Source organism: Nuphar pumila, chromosome 10, assembly GCF_984573655.1.
Source record: "Nuphar pumila chromosome 10, dmNupPumi1.hap1.1, whole genome shotgun sequence".
NCBI lineage: Eukaryota > Viridiplantae > Streptophyta > Magnoliopsida > Nymphaeales > Nymphaeaceae > Nuphar > Nuphar pumila.
Window position 1 is genome coordinate 36,697,412 of NC_143258.1, and position 14,397 is coordinate 36,711,808.

Sequence of the window (14,397 nt, forward strand, 5' to 3'; positions counted from 1 at the left end):
CATTAGTTGTTATTATTGAATTATTGATCGATAATATTCTGATATTTATTAAAGTTATTAGATTGATTGATTTTATGAAAATTGATTAATAATTTCAGAGAAAACCGATTATCGAAGGAACTACTAAATTATTTAACTAAGGATCAAGATCTATTTTTTATAAGATCCATTGGGTGGTCCCGATCTAAATTAAAATGGAGTTTGGATCGAACCTAATTTGAAGTAATGGCAAAACAGTAACTTATGAACATTATAAGATATAAATATCATATTCTTGAGTAATGGAAAACTGTAATTTTTGAATATATTTAAAGACTCAAATTATGTTATTTACATCGAAACTTCAAAGAAAACAAAAGTGATTTCATCAAAATCGAAGTTCGTACGAACTCAAAACATGCCCAACAACACCAAAGGTAAAATCATAATTTTAAAAGACTATTTTTATGATCTTCGAACACGTGGTTTCATTTGTATCGACATTTTGAAAAGATCACAAGTGATTTCTCTCAAAATTCACCCTACAAGATCAAGGGTAAAATAGTCATTTTATAAATATCGTGAGATATCTATGACCAAGGATCATAATTGTCCAAATTTTCATTGACTAGCACAATCAACCTTCCTTAGGGCATGATTGTCCTTTTTTACTCATTATTCAGGCATTATGAGTAAATTAAGATTTAATTGGTATTTCATGAAACTTAATTACACTAAGTTAAATTTAGTTAAAATAACTAAAAGGCAAACAAAACCAGCACAGCTAACTGAACTGAATAAACAATTGGACCAGCGTTGGACCACAAGAGATCCAACCCAAGACCCACAATCCCTCACCCAAATCGCACCTTGCATCGGCCCAAGGTTTTCGCAAAAGTTAACAAGTGTAAAGTCTTTCTTTACACTTGTTATTGGAGGCCACCACATGAATGGCCTGGTGCTGCCATTTGGCAGCACCAAAGCCCCCTCCCCTCTCTATTTAAAGGGTGTCTCCCCCCTTAGATCTCCCATCTTTCTATCACACTCTCCTCTCCCTCCCACCTTCTTCAATTTTCTTTCTTCTTTTTCCTTGTTGCTCCCATGGTGGTCCCACCACCACCTGCAACCACCACCGTACTGCAGCCTCCCTGCTAAAACCAGCAACACCACCACCACAGGTTGTGCTGCACACCACCTGCCACACCTCCACGCTGCTCCCTGTCACCCGCACCCCACCTTTCCTCCTCAGGTGTACCTAACGCCACCAGCACCACTGGTGGTGCTGCTATTAACCTACCACCAGGCTCCACCTCTTTGCTGTCTTGCCCACTTCCTGTCAGTCATACCACCTTCCTGTTTCAGCACCCTGACCAGCCGCTTTACCTGGCCCCCTGGCCCAACCTGCTCGCACCTCCCAGCTTAGGTCACCTCAGCCCAGGCCTTCCAGCAAGCTCACCCGCCTGACCAGGGTCCGCCGAGCTCCCGGAGTGGTTGGTCGGCCTACACCCAGCCGACCCCTTCCCTATCGGGTTGGCTGGTTTGCACACCCAGCCCACCTGAGGACGAGCCTCCCTCTCTTTGTCCTTTTTGGCTGACCCCAACCAACCCTCAACCCACCTAGTTTATTCGCTGAACCCAGCTCCCCACAACCCCGCCTAACTGCAACCAACTAGGCCCCCATCTTGATTCGCCGCACCCAAACCGAGCTCTACTCAGATCGACCACAAGCCCAGTTTGAGACCCTTGAGCTGACCCGAGCTACACCCGCATCAACCCGGTTTGGTTCTGTGTGAGCCGACACTGCCTCAGCCCGGTTTGTGGTGTTGTATCTCACATGGCTCGTATTTCGAGTAATTCATATGTTAATATCGCATGTAAATCATATTTTGTTCGCACGCCTCATGGCATGAGAAATATATTTTTTCATATCGCATGTGTTTCATAAAACAATATTTTATTCACATGCATTACTTTTCGACAATATTTTTTATATATAGCTTTTTGACGATATTTTTTATATTGTTTTTCGAAGAAATTTTTTATATTGCTTTTCGACGATATTTTTTATATTGCCTTTTGACGATATTTTTTATATCATTTTTCAACGATATTTTGATATCACTTTTCGCTGATACTTTTGATATTGTTTTTCGATGATATTTTTTATATCGCTTTTCAATGATACTTTTGATATCGCTTTTCAACGATATTTTGTATATCTCTTTTCAATGATATTTGTGATATTGCATATATTCGTCATACATAAAATAATATTTTATTCACATGCATCACTTTTTGGCAACATTTTGATATTGCATGTGTTTCGCTATGCATAAAGTAATTGTTTATCACATGCATTATTTTCTGTAAAAATCCTGGTTTCGCATATGTTCGCTACACATAAAGTAATTATTTATCGCATGCCTCATTTTTTGTGAAACCCTAGTTTTGCATGTAACAGTTATATTCATGCATCGCTTTACGTACAAAATGATATGTAAGTCGCATGCATCATGATATTCGCATACACCATTCTGCATGCCAAATAATATTTGCATGCATCGCTTTACGTACAAAATGATGTTTAAGTCACATGCATCACGATATTCGCATGCTTCGTTCTGTATGCGAAATAATATTCGCATGCATAGCTTTGGGTATGAAATTATTGGATTCGCGTATGAATGATGTGCACTCACATAAATGACATGTGTAGGCATTCGTAAAAGTGCAAATGTACTTATGTATGATAAGCATGCATAGAAACTTGCAATTATAGCTCGATGATAGATCTAGGGTTTTGCAAAATCTTAGAGGCAATGAGTTATTCCACCATAGAATAATATTTTGTATGAAATAAACATGTACGTCTCGGAAGAGGCCAAGGAACCTTTTTGGTGTCGTAAGAGCACAAGGGTGTTTGACTGTCATTGTACTTTAAGATGTCAAAACACGCTTGTACATTTCTAAGCATGGCTTATAACTGTAATTGTATTGTAAGACGTCAAGACACACTTGTACATTCTAAGCAAGTCTTATGACTGCTATTGTACTATAAGACGTCAAGACACGCTTGTGCATTCTGCGCATGGCTAAAACGTCAAGACATGCTTGTACATTCTCAACATGGCTTATGAATGTCATTGTATTGTAAGACATCAAGACACGCTTGTACATTCTGAGCAAGGCTTATGATTGACATTGTACCGTGAGGCTTCAAGGCACGCTTGTACATTCTGAGTATGGCTTATGACTGTCATTGTACTATAAGGCGTTAAGACACGCTTGTATATTCTCAACATGGCTTATGACTCTCATTATACTGTAAGATGTCAAGACACACTTGTATATTCTAAGTATGGTTTATGATTGTCATTGTATTGTAAGACGTCAAGACATGTTTGTACATTCTGAGTATGACTTATAACTCATATTGTACGGTAAGACGTCAAAGCACACTTGTATATTCTGAAGGTCAATATGAACCCTTGAAGTACAAAATAAAGCATTTTCTGATAAGTAAAACATGCCTACATACAAACCTAAGTTTTTTATCTACCTCACTGGCAAAGTGCTCACGTATATAGAGCAATTACTGATTGAGTCAAATACATAAGACTTTGGTTATCACCCTAAAAACGGGTACTAGAGTTAGTGAACCTCATTCTGACCTACCAAGTATAAGACACATAAAATAATAATCCCTATAATAAAGATAACCCTTTTGATCCATTTTGTTTGGATCTCTACCTTGGATAAGGCAGATGGTACAACCTTGAGTGATTCTGTTCTGATTTTTGGGAGCAAGGTATCTCAACGATCTCAATTCACTCGTAGGTCTTCGGAGGCTTGGGCTATCCACGTGTCCTAGGTAATAGATCCCTAGCTACTACAGTAGTCCAGGATGCATCCTATTTTTTATTTTGTCTTAGCAGTGACTTCGCTCGGTCACGAACCGCCCGTTTTGGGTCTGGTCTATTAGGTACTCAAGTAAAAATACTTAAGAATAATATACCCCTGAATGTTTAAGTTGTATGCAATGTTCTACCACCCCACGTACCAGGGTGGATAAATATTGAAACAAGACCTCTGAATCACATAGTTCAAGATGAAAACTTGTCCTTACAATATGAAACAATTAGGTATGTTCTTGTCGATGTTTCGGTCTTAACTTTCTGTGAATAGCGCTAGTCTTAGTTATGGATGAACTGTGACATCAAAGTTGCATAAGTAGACCTAAATTGTCATTTGAATATGTTCTAATATTATGAGTTACTTAAAATTGGTGTATGTACCTACTATATTGTCATAAATCTGACCCTTTTTATGGGCAGATAATTGTATGCAAAAAATACGATTAGGAGCGGATATCGGATGCTGCAGTGCTATTGACAAGCCAATCATTTTCTTTTTCCAAGCATTGAATTTAGACATGGCATTATATTGGTTTTGTAATATTTTAAATGATACATCATTCTTTTGAATAAAAGTATGTTAATTGTGTCATGATATCCTCTTTTGTATTCAGTATAATCATTTTGAGTGAAATGAAATGTAACCCACGTGAGGTTTTGAACCCGTGTTTGAAAATGTTTTCACTGATGATTTTAAATATAAAAGAAAAGTTTAAAATTTTCACGTAATTTTAAGGGTTAAAATCTTCTGAGGAGTTATAAAAAGTGTTCAATGTTAAGTTGTTAACTATAAATTATATTACTATTGTCAGTTAATTATATATGTCTGACATGTTGTATGCTTATTGTTTGTAATTGGCAGTCTACAACTTCATATGTAATTCATTTTGTAAAGTGTAGTATAGCTGTGTATTTTTCTATCTATGTGTGTATCCCATAATTCAAAAACCCAATGACTTCATACTCAACTTGCATGGCGGCTTGGCCTTGACTCATGATTGAGCAAGGTTTTGCTAAAACTTCTATTTTGTATTTAATACGAGTAAAATAGCTATATATAGTGGAAATTTTACCAAAAACATCATAAACATTATCATATATGTAATAATTAGGTAAGTTATGTAACTAATGTTATGATATGCTTGAATGATGTGATGATATGCAATTTGATGATAATGCTTACATTCAACATGACATGATATATGTGAAGCATGGTGATATACTTATGTGCACTGAATGCATGATTGAATGAATGTTGTAATGCATACATAAAGTGACTTACGTATTGATGCTATGTTTATTTCATGTATAAGAAATTATTGTTTGACCTATCTGAACATGAAAATGCATATGTAGATTGCAATTATGTGAATTTAAATGAGGCCTAATTGAACTTATGAATACCAAATTAGTGGCTACTAACTCCTTGAGTGAATAACTATGATAAGGCATGAATGGCAAGAGAAATGACTAAATAAAAAGTGAAATACGAACTAAATTCTCTTGTGACTTACAAGGAGAGTGTAAGTGGTACTCTACGCTCTGTGGGATTTATTTATAGCACGAAAGGTTGCTTTCTCCAGTCACAGAAAGAGGAGACTAGGCTACCACTTAAGTCGTAGGGTGCTATGTATGTATTTGAGCTGAACGAATACTGATATATCAGGTTGGAGGGTAGGAGACTCTCTCGACATTGGATCGCCCTACCCTAGGACCCAAAGAGATGTGCAAGACCAAGTTAATAAGTCACAAATTGTTTGAATATACACCCAAGGTCATTGTCTTCTACTCCGGTTAGGACTGTGTAGTACCATAGGTAATTATGATAGAGAAACAATTTTGAATTATGCATGTAGATAGAGCATTGCATGCATCATCTAAGAAAGAAATGATAATGAAAAAGATAAAAATTACTCATGCATTAAAGAAATGTTTAGTGATTTTGGTAAGTTTATGCATTTATTAATTGTTCATGTATAAAAGGTGATATAAAAGTGTGAATTGTTAAGGGTTATGTAAATGTTACTTTTTATATATAAATTCACATTTTTTGCTAAACTAACATATAAAGCAAGACAACAAATTAACTATTATGATCTATAACCATCCAAAGCAAGTAATTAACAATCATAATTTTTCAAAAAAATAACTGTCATAAGAAAACTTCATTATAAAATTATTACATTGATAAAGGAATCACAATGTCGACGTGAAAGCAACATCAGACATCTAAAATAGCAAACAGTAGTAATTAGAAAAGGTATACTACATTCTAGTGAAAATCAACAAGGAAATAGGTTCATGTACAAATAAAACTCCATGTCTATGTTATATATAATGTTAATCATATATAATTAAAACCTAATAATTTAAAAATATGAAAGTAGATATGTGTGGAACTTACTTGTCAAAAGCACTAGTCAGAGCCTAAACGTAATACCCCTAAAAGGAATAGTCGGGGACTAAGCATGACTAGTCACACTCTAGGAGAGACCAAAAAAATAAAACATCAAGAAAAACACAAATAAGACAATAAATAGTTAAATTTAGTGACAAACATATGATTGTAACTATGAATAAAGTATGTAATTCAATGTAACATATTGCAAAATTTATAAAATTGCATAACATTGAACATAAAACATTATATATATATAAATATAAAGGGATAGCATTTGATACCCTCGTCGGTAAAGAACCACTTAGTTACCACTTACGGGGGAAAGTTGTTTTGACCAAATCTGACCTCATGGATGCGTTCAACATGGTCAAAATAGTAAGAATCAACCTTTTGATCATATTTTCGAGAGAAAATATATATTTTTTTGAAGTTTGAAAATGTGGTGCATCATAGGCCATTGATTTTTCAACCCTCATAAAATTTGACATATAGATAAGAAAAACATGATCCAAATTCCAAAGGCTAGTTTCTACTAAATATATAGATCACAACCAAAGAGTAAGATGTGCAAAAAAGACAAAAGAAAATAAAATATTAGATTTTTCACTAAGGGTTGCTTACCCATGAGGTAAGCAAACATCAAATTTTTCACTAGGGGTTTCCTTGCCCACGAGTGTTGCAACCATTACATTTTTTCACTAGAGGTTTCCTTGCCCACGAGTGTTGCAAACATTAAATTTTTTCACTAGGGGTTTCCTTGCCCATGAGTGTAGCAAACATTACCTCATATATTTTTAAAGTGATGGTTAGGTGCCTGAACCTTTTTTGTGCCTACCACATGCCTACCGAGCTTTGAAAATTTTATTTCTAATTTTTCTAAAATCTAACCATACAGTTGTGATCTAGATACTTGATTTTGTGGGAATCGACTTTTGGATCGTTTGATTCCAACACCAAGTTAGGTTTTTATAAGATTCAAAAATCAACAGTCTACAATTATAAGAAATATTCAATGTTTAAAAAACATTTTTTCCTCAAAAAAAAACATGATCTAAGTGTGATTTTCTAGCAAATCGATCATGCAAAACACATCTATAGTGTCAGATTTTTTAAAAGCAGCATGGAAACCCTTATCCAAGCTCAGTAGGCGCGGTCAGCACAAAAAGCATCAGGCACCTACCCATTTCTGTATATGAGCATATATAGTAGAGCGTAAGAGATTGAACATTAGGTGCTTGTGATACGTGCTTGATGGGTTTTTACGGTTTTTTTGTTTTACTTTTAAATTTTGACTGTACATATGTGATGTATGTACTTGATTTTATAGGGATCAGCTCTTGAAGTGTTCGATTCCGACACATGGTTGGGTTTTTATAAGGTTCGAAAAATCAATGGTCCAAAGTCTTTGTAAATTTTTTAGGCTCCAAATATCATTTTTTTATTGAAAACACATGATCCAGGTGTGGATTCCTCATAAATAGACCATGCCCAACACATTTATGGGGCCAAAACTGTGAAAAAACATTGAAAGAGCAGAAAAACCTATCAAGCATGTACACAAGCACCTAATGTTCAAGCACCTACGCTCTACTATACATATATATATTGGTAGCTGCTCACACGGTAGGTGCGAAATGAACGTGCTAAATGGATTTTTCAGCCTTTCTTATATTATTTTAAAATTATGATCATACAGATGTGATCTATGTACTTGATTTTATAGGGATAGGCTCTTGAAGCATTCAATTCCGACACATGGGTGGATTTTTATAAGGTTCAAAAAATCAACGGTCCAAAATCTTTGTATTGGGTCTGAACTGTGAAAAAAACTCTGGAAGGGCAGAAAAACACATTTAGCACGTATTATTTTGCACCTAAGGTGTGAGCATCTCTCTCTCTCTCTCTCTCTCTCTCTCTCTCTCTCTCTCTCTCTCTCTCTCTCTCTCTCTCTCTATATATATATATATATATATATATATATATATATATATATATATATATATATATATATGAATCACCATAATATGAGAAGTGAAACATGAGAACCAAAATATGAGAACTGAAAATATGGGTATTTCCAACACTTCTTTTGCAAATCCAACCATGTGGATGTGATTCGCATGATGAATTTGCTAAGAATCAACCATTGGATCGTGTATTTTCGATTAAAAAAATATGATTTTTGAATCTTTGAATATTTATGAAGAATATGAGCCATTGATTTTAAAGCCTTAAAAATTCTCATTTAACTCAAACATGAGAACTGAAAATATGGGTATTTCCAACACTTTTATTTGCAAATTCAACCATGTGGATGTGCTTGGTGGCATGATGAATTTACTAAGAATCAATCATTGGATAGTGTATTTTCGATGAAAAAATTATGATTTTTGAATCCTTGAATATTTATGAAGAATATGAGCCATTGATTTTAAAGCCTTAAAAAATTCTCATTTATGCATCAAAATTGGATGATTCAAGAGTGTGTTCTTTCGAAACCAAGTATGTAAATCACATCCTTACGGTTAGATTCAAGAGAAAAGAATAAAAACTTCATGAAAATTGTGGTTCACACATTAGTTCTCATATTTCAAGTTCTCTCTCTCTCTCTCTCTCTCTCTCTCTCTCTCTCTCTCTCTCTCTCTCTCTCTCTCTCTCTCTCTCTCTCTCTCTCTCTCTCTATATATATATATATATATATATATATATATATATATATATATATATAGGCAATGATGAAGGTGCTCTTGAAGTACCTACTCCCACTTAATAAAAGCTTTAGGTTTTCAAATTTCTTAAACTTTTTTTGTTGATCAAACCCTATAGATATGATCTATAAGCATTATTCAGTAGAAAACAAGTTTTGGATCATATGATTATAGCATGCATATATGTTTTTTAAGACCTTTAAAAATCTATGGCTCACAATGTATCAAAATTTTATGACTTAAAACATCCTATTTTTATGGCCAAAAAACATGATCCAAAGCATAATTTCTATCAAATAAACTATGTAGAGTACATCCATAAGGTTTAATTGAGAAGATACAACCTACAACCATGATTTCTAGTATGTGGGAGTAGGAACTCCAGGAGCACCATAGCATTATTCTATATATATATATATATATATATATATATATATATATATATATATATATTACATTTTTGCCCCTACCGCACCCCCGCACCCGGGTTTTTTGGAAGTGTCGAATCCCCGCACCCGCGCCCGCACCCATGTGACATAGGATACGATACAAACTCGTATCGTGATGCGAATGTTATCGTATCCGTATCGGGTGTATCGTATGATACTATGATACACTTTCGGCACACTTTAAAAGAGCCAAAATTTTCTTTTTTCATTTTGGGTTTTAAATACCTTTTGAAGGCAGACTTCTCCGTTTGTCTAGAGGCCGTTAGAAGTGCATTTTCATTGTTTTCTTACCCATAGAAGTGGGTTAAGGTAAAAAAAGTGCATTTTCACTATTTTTTCACTCAAGAAAATGGGTTAATGTAAAAAATCTTTATTATGAGTAAAATTATAAAACTACTCTCTAAAAAAAATTTGTCTTGAGGGTGCTCCCTATAACCCCCTGCCAACTTAACGTGAAGTTGGATCCGCAAAAATTAAAGATTTATATGAAGGTAGAAATCAAGCTCCACACTCCTACAACAAAGATGGAATCAAATGACCTGGCATGGCAATGGGGTACTCAAGTAATGAGTGAAAACCGATTGAAAATTGAGTGCAACTATTGCCATAATATTTTTTTATTATGTAATATGAAAGTATGAGTCTTATGGCATGTTCTTAATTGCAAAATATTTAATATTTTGCATTTTTCTTGTGAGATAATTGATGTTTGATGATGTCTTATGCAGCTCATAGAGACATAAATGCTTTATATGTAATTTTATGGTTGTATTTTGTGTAATTCATCATTGTTTCATGTGATATGATTTTTTTATAATTTTTTTTTTTACTTTTTTAGGATTTTGGAGAATTTTTTTATTAGAAATTTACGATATGATACGGTGTTACTTTGGGCCCGACCCATACGGGTAACGTTACGATACTTACAACCTTGACTAAGATTATAGAGAAATCCACTCCAATGACTATGCATCAACTTGTTCACAAAATAATGAGAAACATGCACAAGAAGTTACTTTTCTCATTGAATTAAATCAAATACCAACAAGATTGACTTCAGCTTCCAAGATACTTGTTATGTCAATCTTTTTTCTTCATTTAGGATCTGACCATCTCATTAACGAAACCAAACCTAACGCGGAAAAAGCACTTGAAGGACGTTCAATCTTATTTCATAGTGCTACTCTCAGAGTCTAACTCATGCGATCGACAAAAGCAACTCTGAATTTATGCATGAAATCACTCTTACTCCATGTGATAGATGAAGCAAGCCTAACCTTGCATTGCATTAGTTCTCCACAGTGATGAACTGCGAATTTCACAACTAGTAACAAATAGAACTATCAAGTTGGCTTTGGCAGAGACAATGGTAAGGGCTCCGCATGACACTACAATACTGTTGAGTATCCTCGGCATAATTTCAAAGGGGAAACAACAAAAAAGAGGAAACCATAAGCAACAAAGATTGTATAATTGTGATGTGGCCTAGACCAAAAGGTCCAAACTCTTAACGGCATTGGAAATATATGCCTCGTCATGGACAAACTACATTGAATGGCATCGCATGTCAAAAGCTTGGCCTCCTAAAGGGAAGCATACAATAATAAATAATCTAAAAAGGTGAATAAGTTATATAGTTTCCCTCTGTCATGTAAGCTAACATGTAAAGAACCATGTGCTTCGAATACTATCCAATATGAAAGAATCAGCCAGCCATTCAACCTCACCTTTTCTGAGGTAGATGCAGAAGTTTTCAATTGTTCATTCCTCTCCTCTATGCTTTTCTGCAGCAGATGAATTTCCTCTTCCATATTTCTAGCTTTTTTTTCTGCAATCTGGGGGGCAAAAAGATCACTCCATCAAACACCAACTGTATTCCTAAAAAAGAGACAACACCAGAAACCAGAAAAGTGGTGGTACCTCTCTTGTATGTGCCTCTCGAGCAAATGATTCTTCTTGAGATGTCATCCGACTGCGAACAGCTTTCAGTTCAGCAGCGAGAGATACAACATCGCAAGCCATTCGTCTAAAACTCTGTTTCTTTTCATGGAGATCCTTCAAGAGAGGGTCCATCTCACGCCCATGTGTTTTTGCTACACCACCCATCTATAATTATCTAAGGCAATAGACTCTCAATAGAGTCAATGTGTTCTTCCTCTAATAGTTGTATCAACATCTACTGGACGGTTCACAGCTTCCACAACAGAAGATTTTCGATACCACTAATTATGGAGGGAAAAGAAAAAGTCACGAACAAAGGTTTTTCAGATAATCGAAACCCGCTAAACGTCCACCTAAAAGAGGATCCTCTTCTGCAATAAAACGTGAGGCATGAGTATACAGTCAAAACCAAGCTTTTGGGGCTAAAGAAACTCAAAAGTAACGACCACATCTTCTCCTAAATAACAAAAGACAATGACCTATGAGAGCTTTATTGACTCCAGAAAAGGGAACTCCCTTTTTCCAGCCATTTTCAGTAATACCCACCAAGACTTGGGTAAAGAAAATCAAGACGTATTCATGTCCCAACAGAAAGGAGAAGTTAGAAGCGCATTCCAAGAGACCAACATGCTAAAATGAATGCCTAAAACGAGCCCAAGAAAAAGCAAATCCTCGGGCAGAACTGGGGACACGAGCGGCAGCACGACATACATCACAAAAGTGCATCAACCAACAAAGATCTATGACTCCCAACGACGACAGCATCAACCAATATTGATACTATTACTATTAAACCCTTATGATTTCCCATAAAAGGAGACTCTGTCGTCCTCAAAATAATAAACAACGATCAAAAGGCGTGGAAAAAGAATGCCTGAATACCTTTAAAATCGCAAACAATTATCACCACACTACCGCTCTTGTCTTAACCTTCTCCAAGTGGATCTATAATCCGTATAATTCGATCAGATAGCGTCAATAAAACGATGAAAGAGAGATCTGCAATAAAAAATCCTGTGATTTTTCTTTTTTTCGTTTCATATATTAACCAAAACCATCGTTTCAAACAAATTTCAAAAACTCAGTGAATTTGTGCTTTTCAATAAAAAATTTTCAAAACCCCAAAAAGTAGGGGGGTGGAAAAAAATAAAAAGAAGGGCTAGATAGATATTTGCATAGCACACCATCCTTCTCAAAAGTAAAATCCCCAAAAGAAAAGAAAGGAGTTCAGAATCACCTCAAATAAGCACCCACGCATGCAACAAAATTACATCACAAAAAGAGAAAAAATAATAATAAACAACCATACTCGTTCCCAATCAGTGGTTTCCTTCTCCACAGCAACGCCCTCTTCCAACCCGCAAAGACCCAAAGAATAAGATGAGGTGAAGTTCGACGCTACTCACCAGATAGCACACAAAATCTCGAAATCGGTAGCGCTCCCCCAAACAGTAATCAACTCGACAGCACCAAAACCCAAATAATCCCCACCCTTCTCTTTCTTTTCTCTCTACACTGGGGGTGAGTCAACGAAGAAATCTCTCTCTTTCTTTCTCTCCTTTTTTTTTTTTTTTGCTTGGGTAACATCAAAAAATTTACAAGGAAGACGCAACACGTAACGGCGTGAGTTGCCAATAAAATACAGACCAAGAGTATACCTGCTTCCTCCTCTGACGACCGTCCATCACAAACGGGCATCCGACGGCGTTAACGCTTCCGTCAGGCCTGCAACTTCCCCGCTCCCCCCCCTCCTCCTTCGTCTCTTCAGCTCCAATTAAATACAGACCAAGGACGAATATAATCAATAAACAAATAAATACGTAAATAAATATACAACGTTCAACTGCCTTTCCCTCCCTTCTCGCTTACTCGCGTGTCGCCGGACGGACGGACGGTCGGCCGGCGACTTTCTCGGGTGACCGAACACCGTGTTTATTGTATTCAGGGTGCATTTAATACGGTGGCTAGGTTCGGGCTCTACCGAGGCTCAGGTTCGAGGAACCCGAGCCCGGGTTTTACTGGAGCGCGGCAAAATCAAAATTTTCGCCTTACCGAGATCTGGCCCTGAAGATGGACGGCTGTCGAGATTTCTTAAAACATCTCTCTCTCTCTCTCTCTCTCTCTCTATATATATATATATATATATATATATATATATATATATATATATATATATATATATATATATTTATATATGGTGGTGGTGGTGGTGGTGGTGGTGGTGGTGGTGGGGTCGTTGAGGACAATTACTTGGCTCCGCTCGCACCGCTGATTGGTGGTAGCGTGGGGCCCATGGGCGAGGGAACCAGATCAGGTCTGAATATAGGTAGCGATGTAGCGTACACTAGATGGTCCAGAGTTCAGACCCAGAAACATATTTAATTTTTTTTAGACAGAGAAAGTTAGGGTTAGAGTGATAAAACCATATGCCATTGGGATTCGAAGTTGCAATGTCCCAACACAAGGTGACGTTCACTAACTACTCTTACCATTGGGATTTAATTTTTGTTTTTTCATCAATTGAAATTATCGAGCCGTAATCGGAACTCGGGTCGCACCCATGTATTGTTTGAATTTCACAAACCAGACTTGGATCCGTCCATATGTTGCTTAGATCCCCAACCCAAACAACTAAATTGGACCTGTTTCATTCGTTCTGGACCAGGGTCTTATCATAATCAATCCATGCCGACAAGCCTACTTTCTAAATGTTTCCTGGTGTGTACGGCACCTTCAAGAAACTTTGCCTTTTGACCAGGGCCCCTCCAGGTTGTACGCCACCAAGTTTCCCCGGGTATGGATTTGCAAATAAGATCCGATTGTGTATTCAGATAGGACGCAATTTGAGATGAAAAGATCTTTTGGTGTTTTATATCTACATTTATATCTAATTTTCCTATTAAATATCATACCTTTTTTTTTAATCTAAACTGCTAATTACATATTAGGTCTGACTTGTATTTTGGACCAAATCTTAAATATAGGGAGATGCAAGTGCACCCAAG

The 14,397-nt window shown here is 36.1% G+C and overlaps 1 protein-coding gene across 2 annotated transcripts in view; it reads right to left on the reverse strand.

The window, feature by feature from the left end:
* LOC149826664 (nuclear envelope-associated protein 2-like) overlaps nt 1-13,317 on the reverse strand; it is a 34,929-nt gene extending 21,612 nt beyond the window's left edge. The window contains exons 1-4 of one of the 2 annotated variants that reach the window (XM_090020091.1): nt 13,051-13,317; nt 12,275-12,391; nt 11,372-11,763; nt 11,179-11,286 (exon numbers count right to left, since the gene is read on the reverse strand). In XM_090020091.1, the coding sequence (XP_089876217.1) occupies nt 11,179-11,286; nt 11,372-11,557 (294 nt within the window). In that variant the 5' untranslated portion in view covers nt 11,558-11,763; nt 12,275-12,391; nt 13,051-13,317. Of the gene's footprint in view, nt 1-11,178; nt 11,287-11,371; nt 11,764-12,274; nt 12,392-12,798; nt 12,871-13,050 lie in introns of those variants that run through there. The other variant, XM_090020092.1, reaches the window with a different exon arrangement.
* Between the last annotated feature and the right edge of the window lie 1,080 nt (nt 13,318-14,397).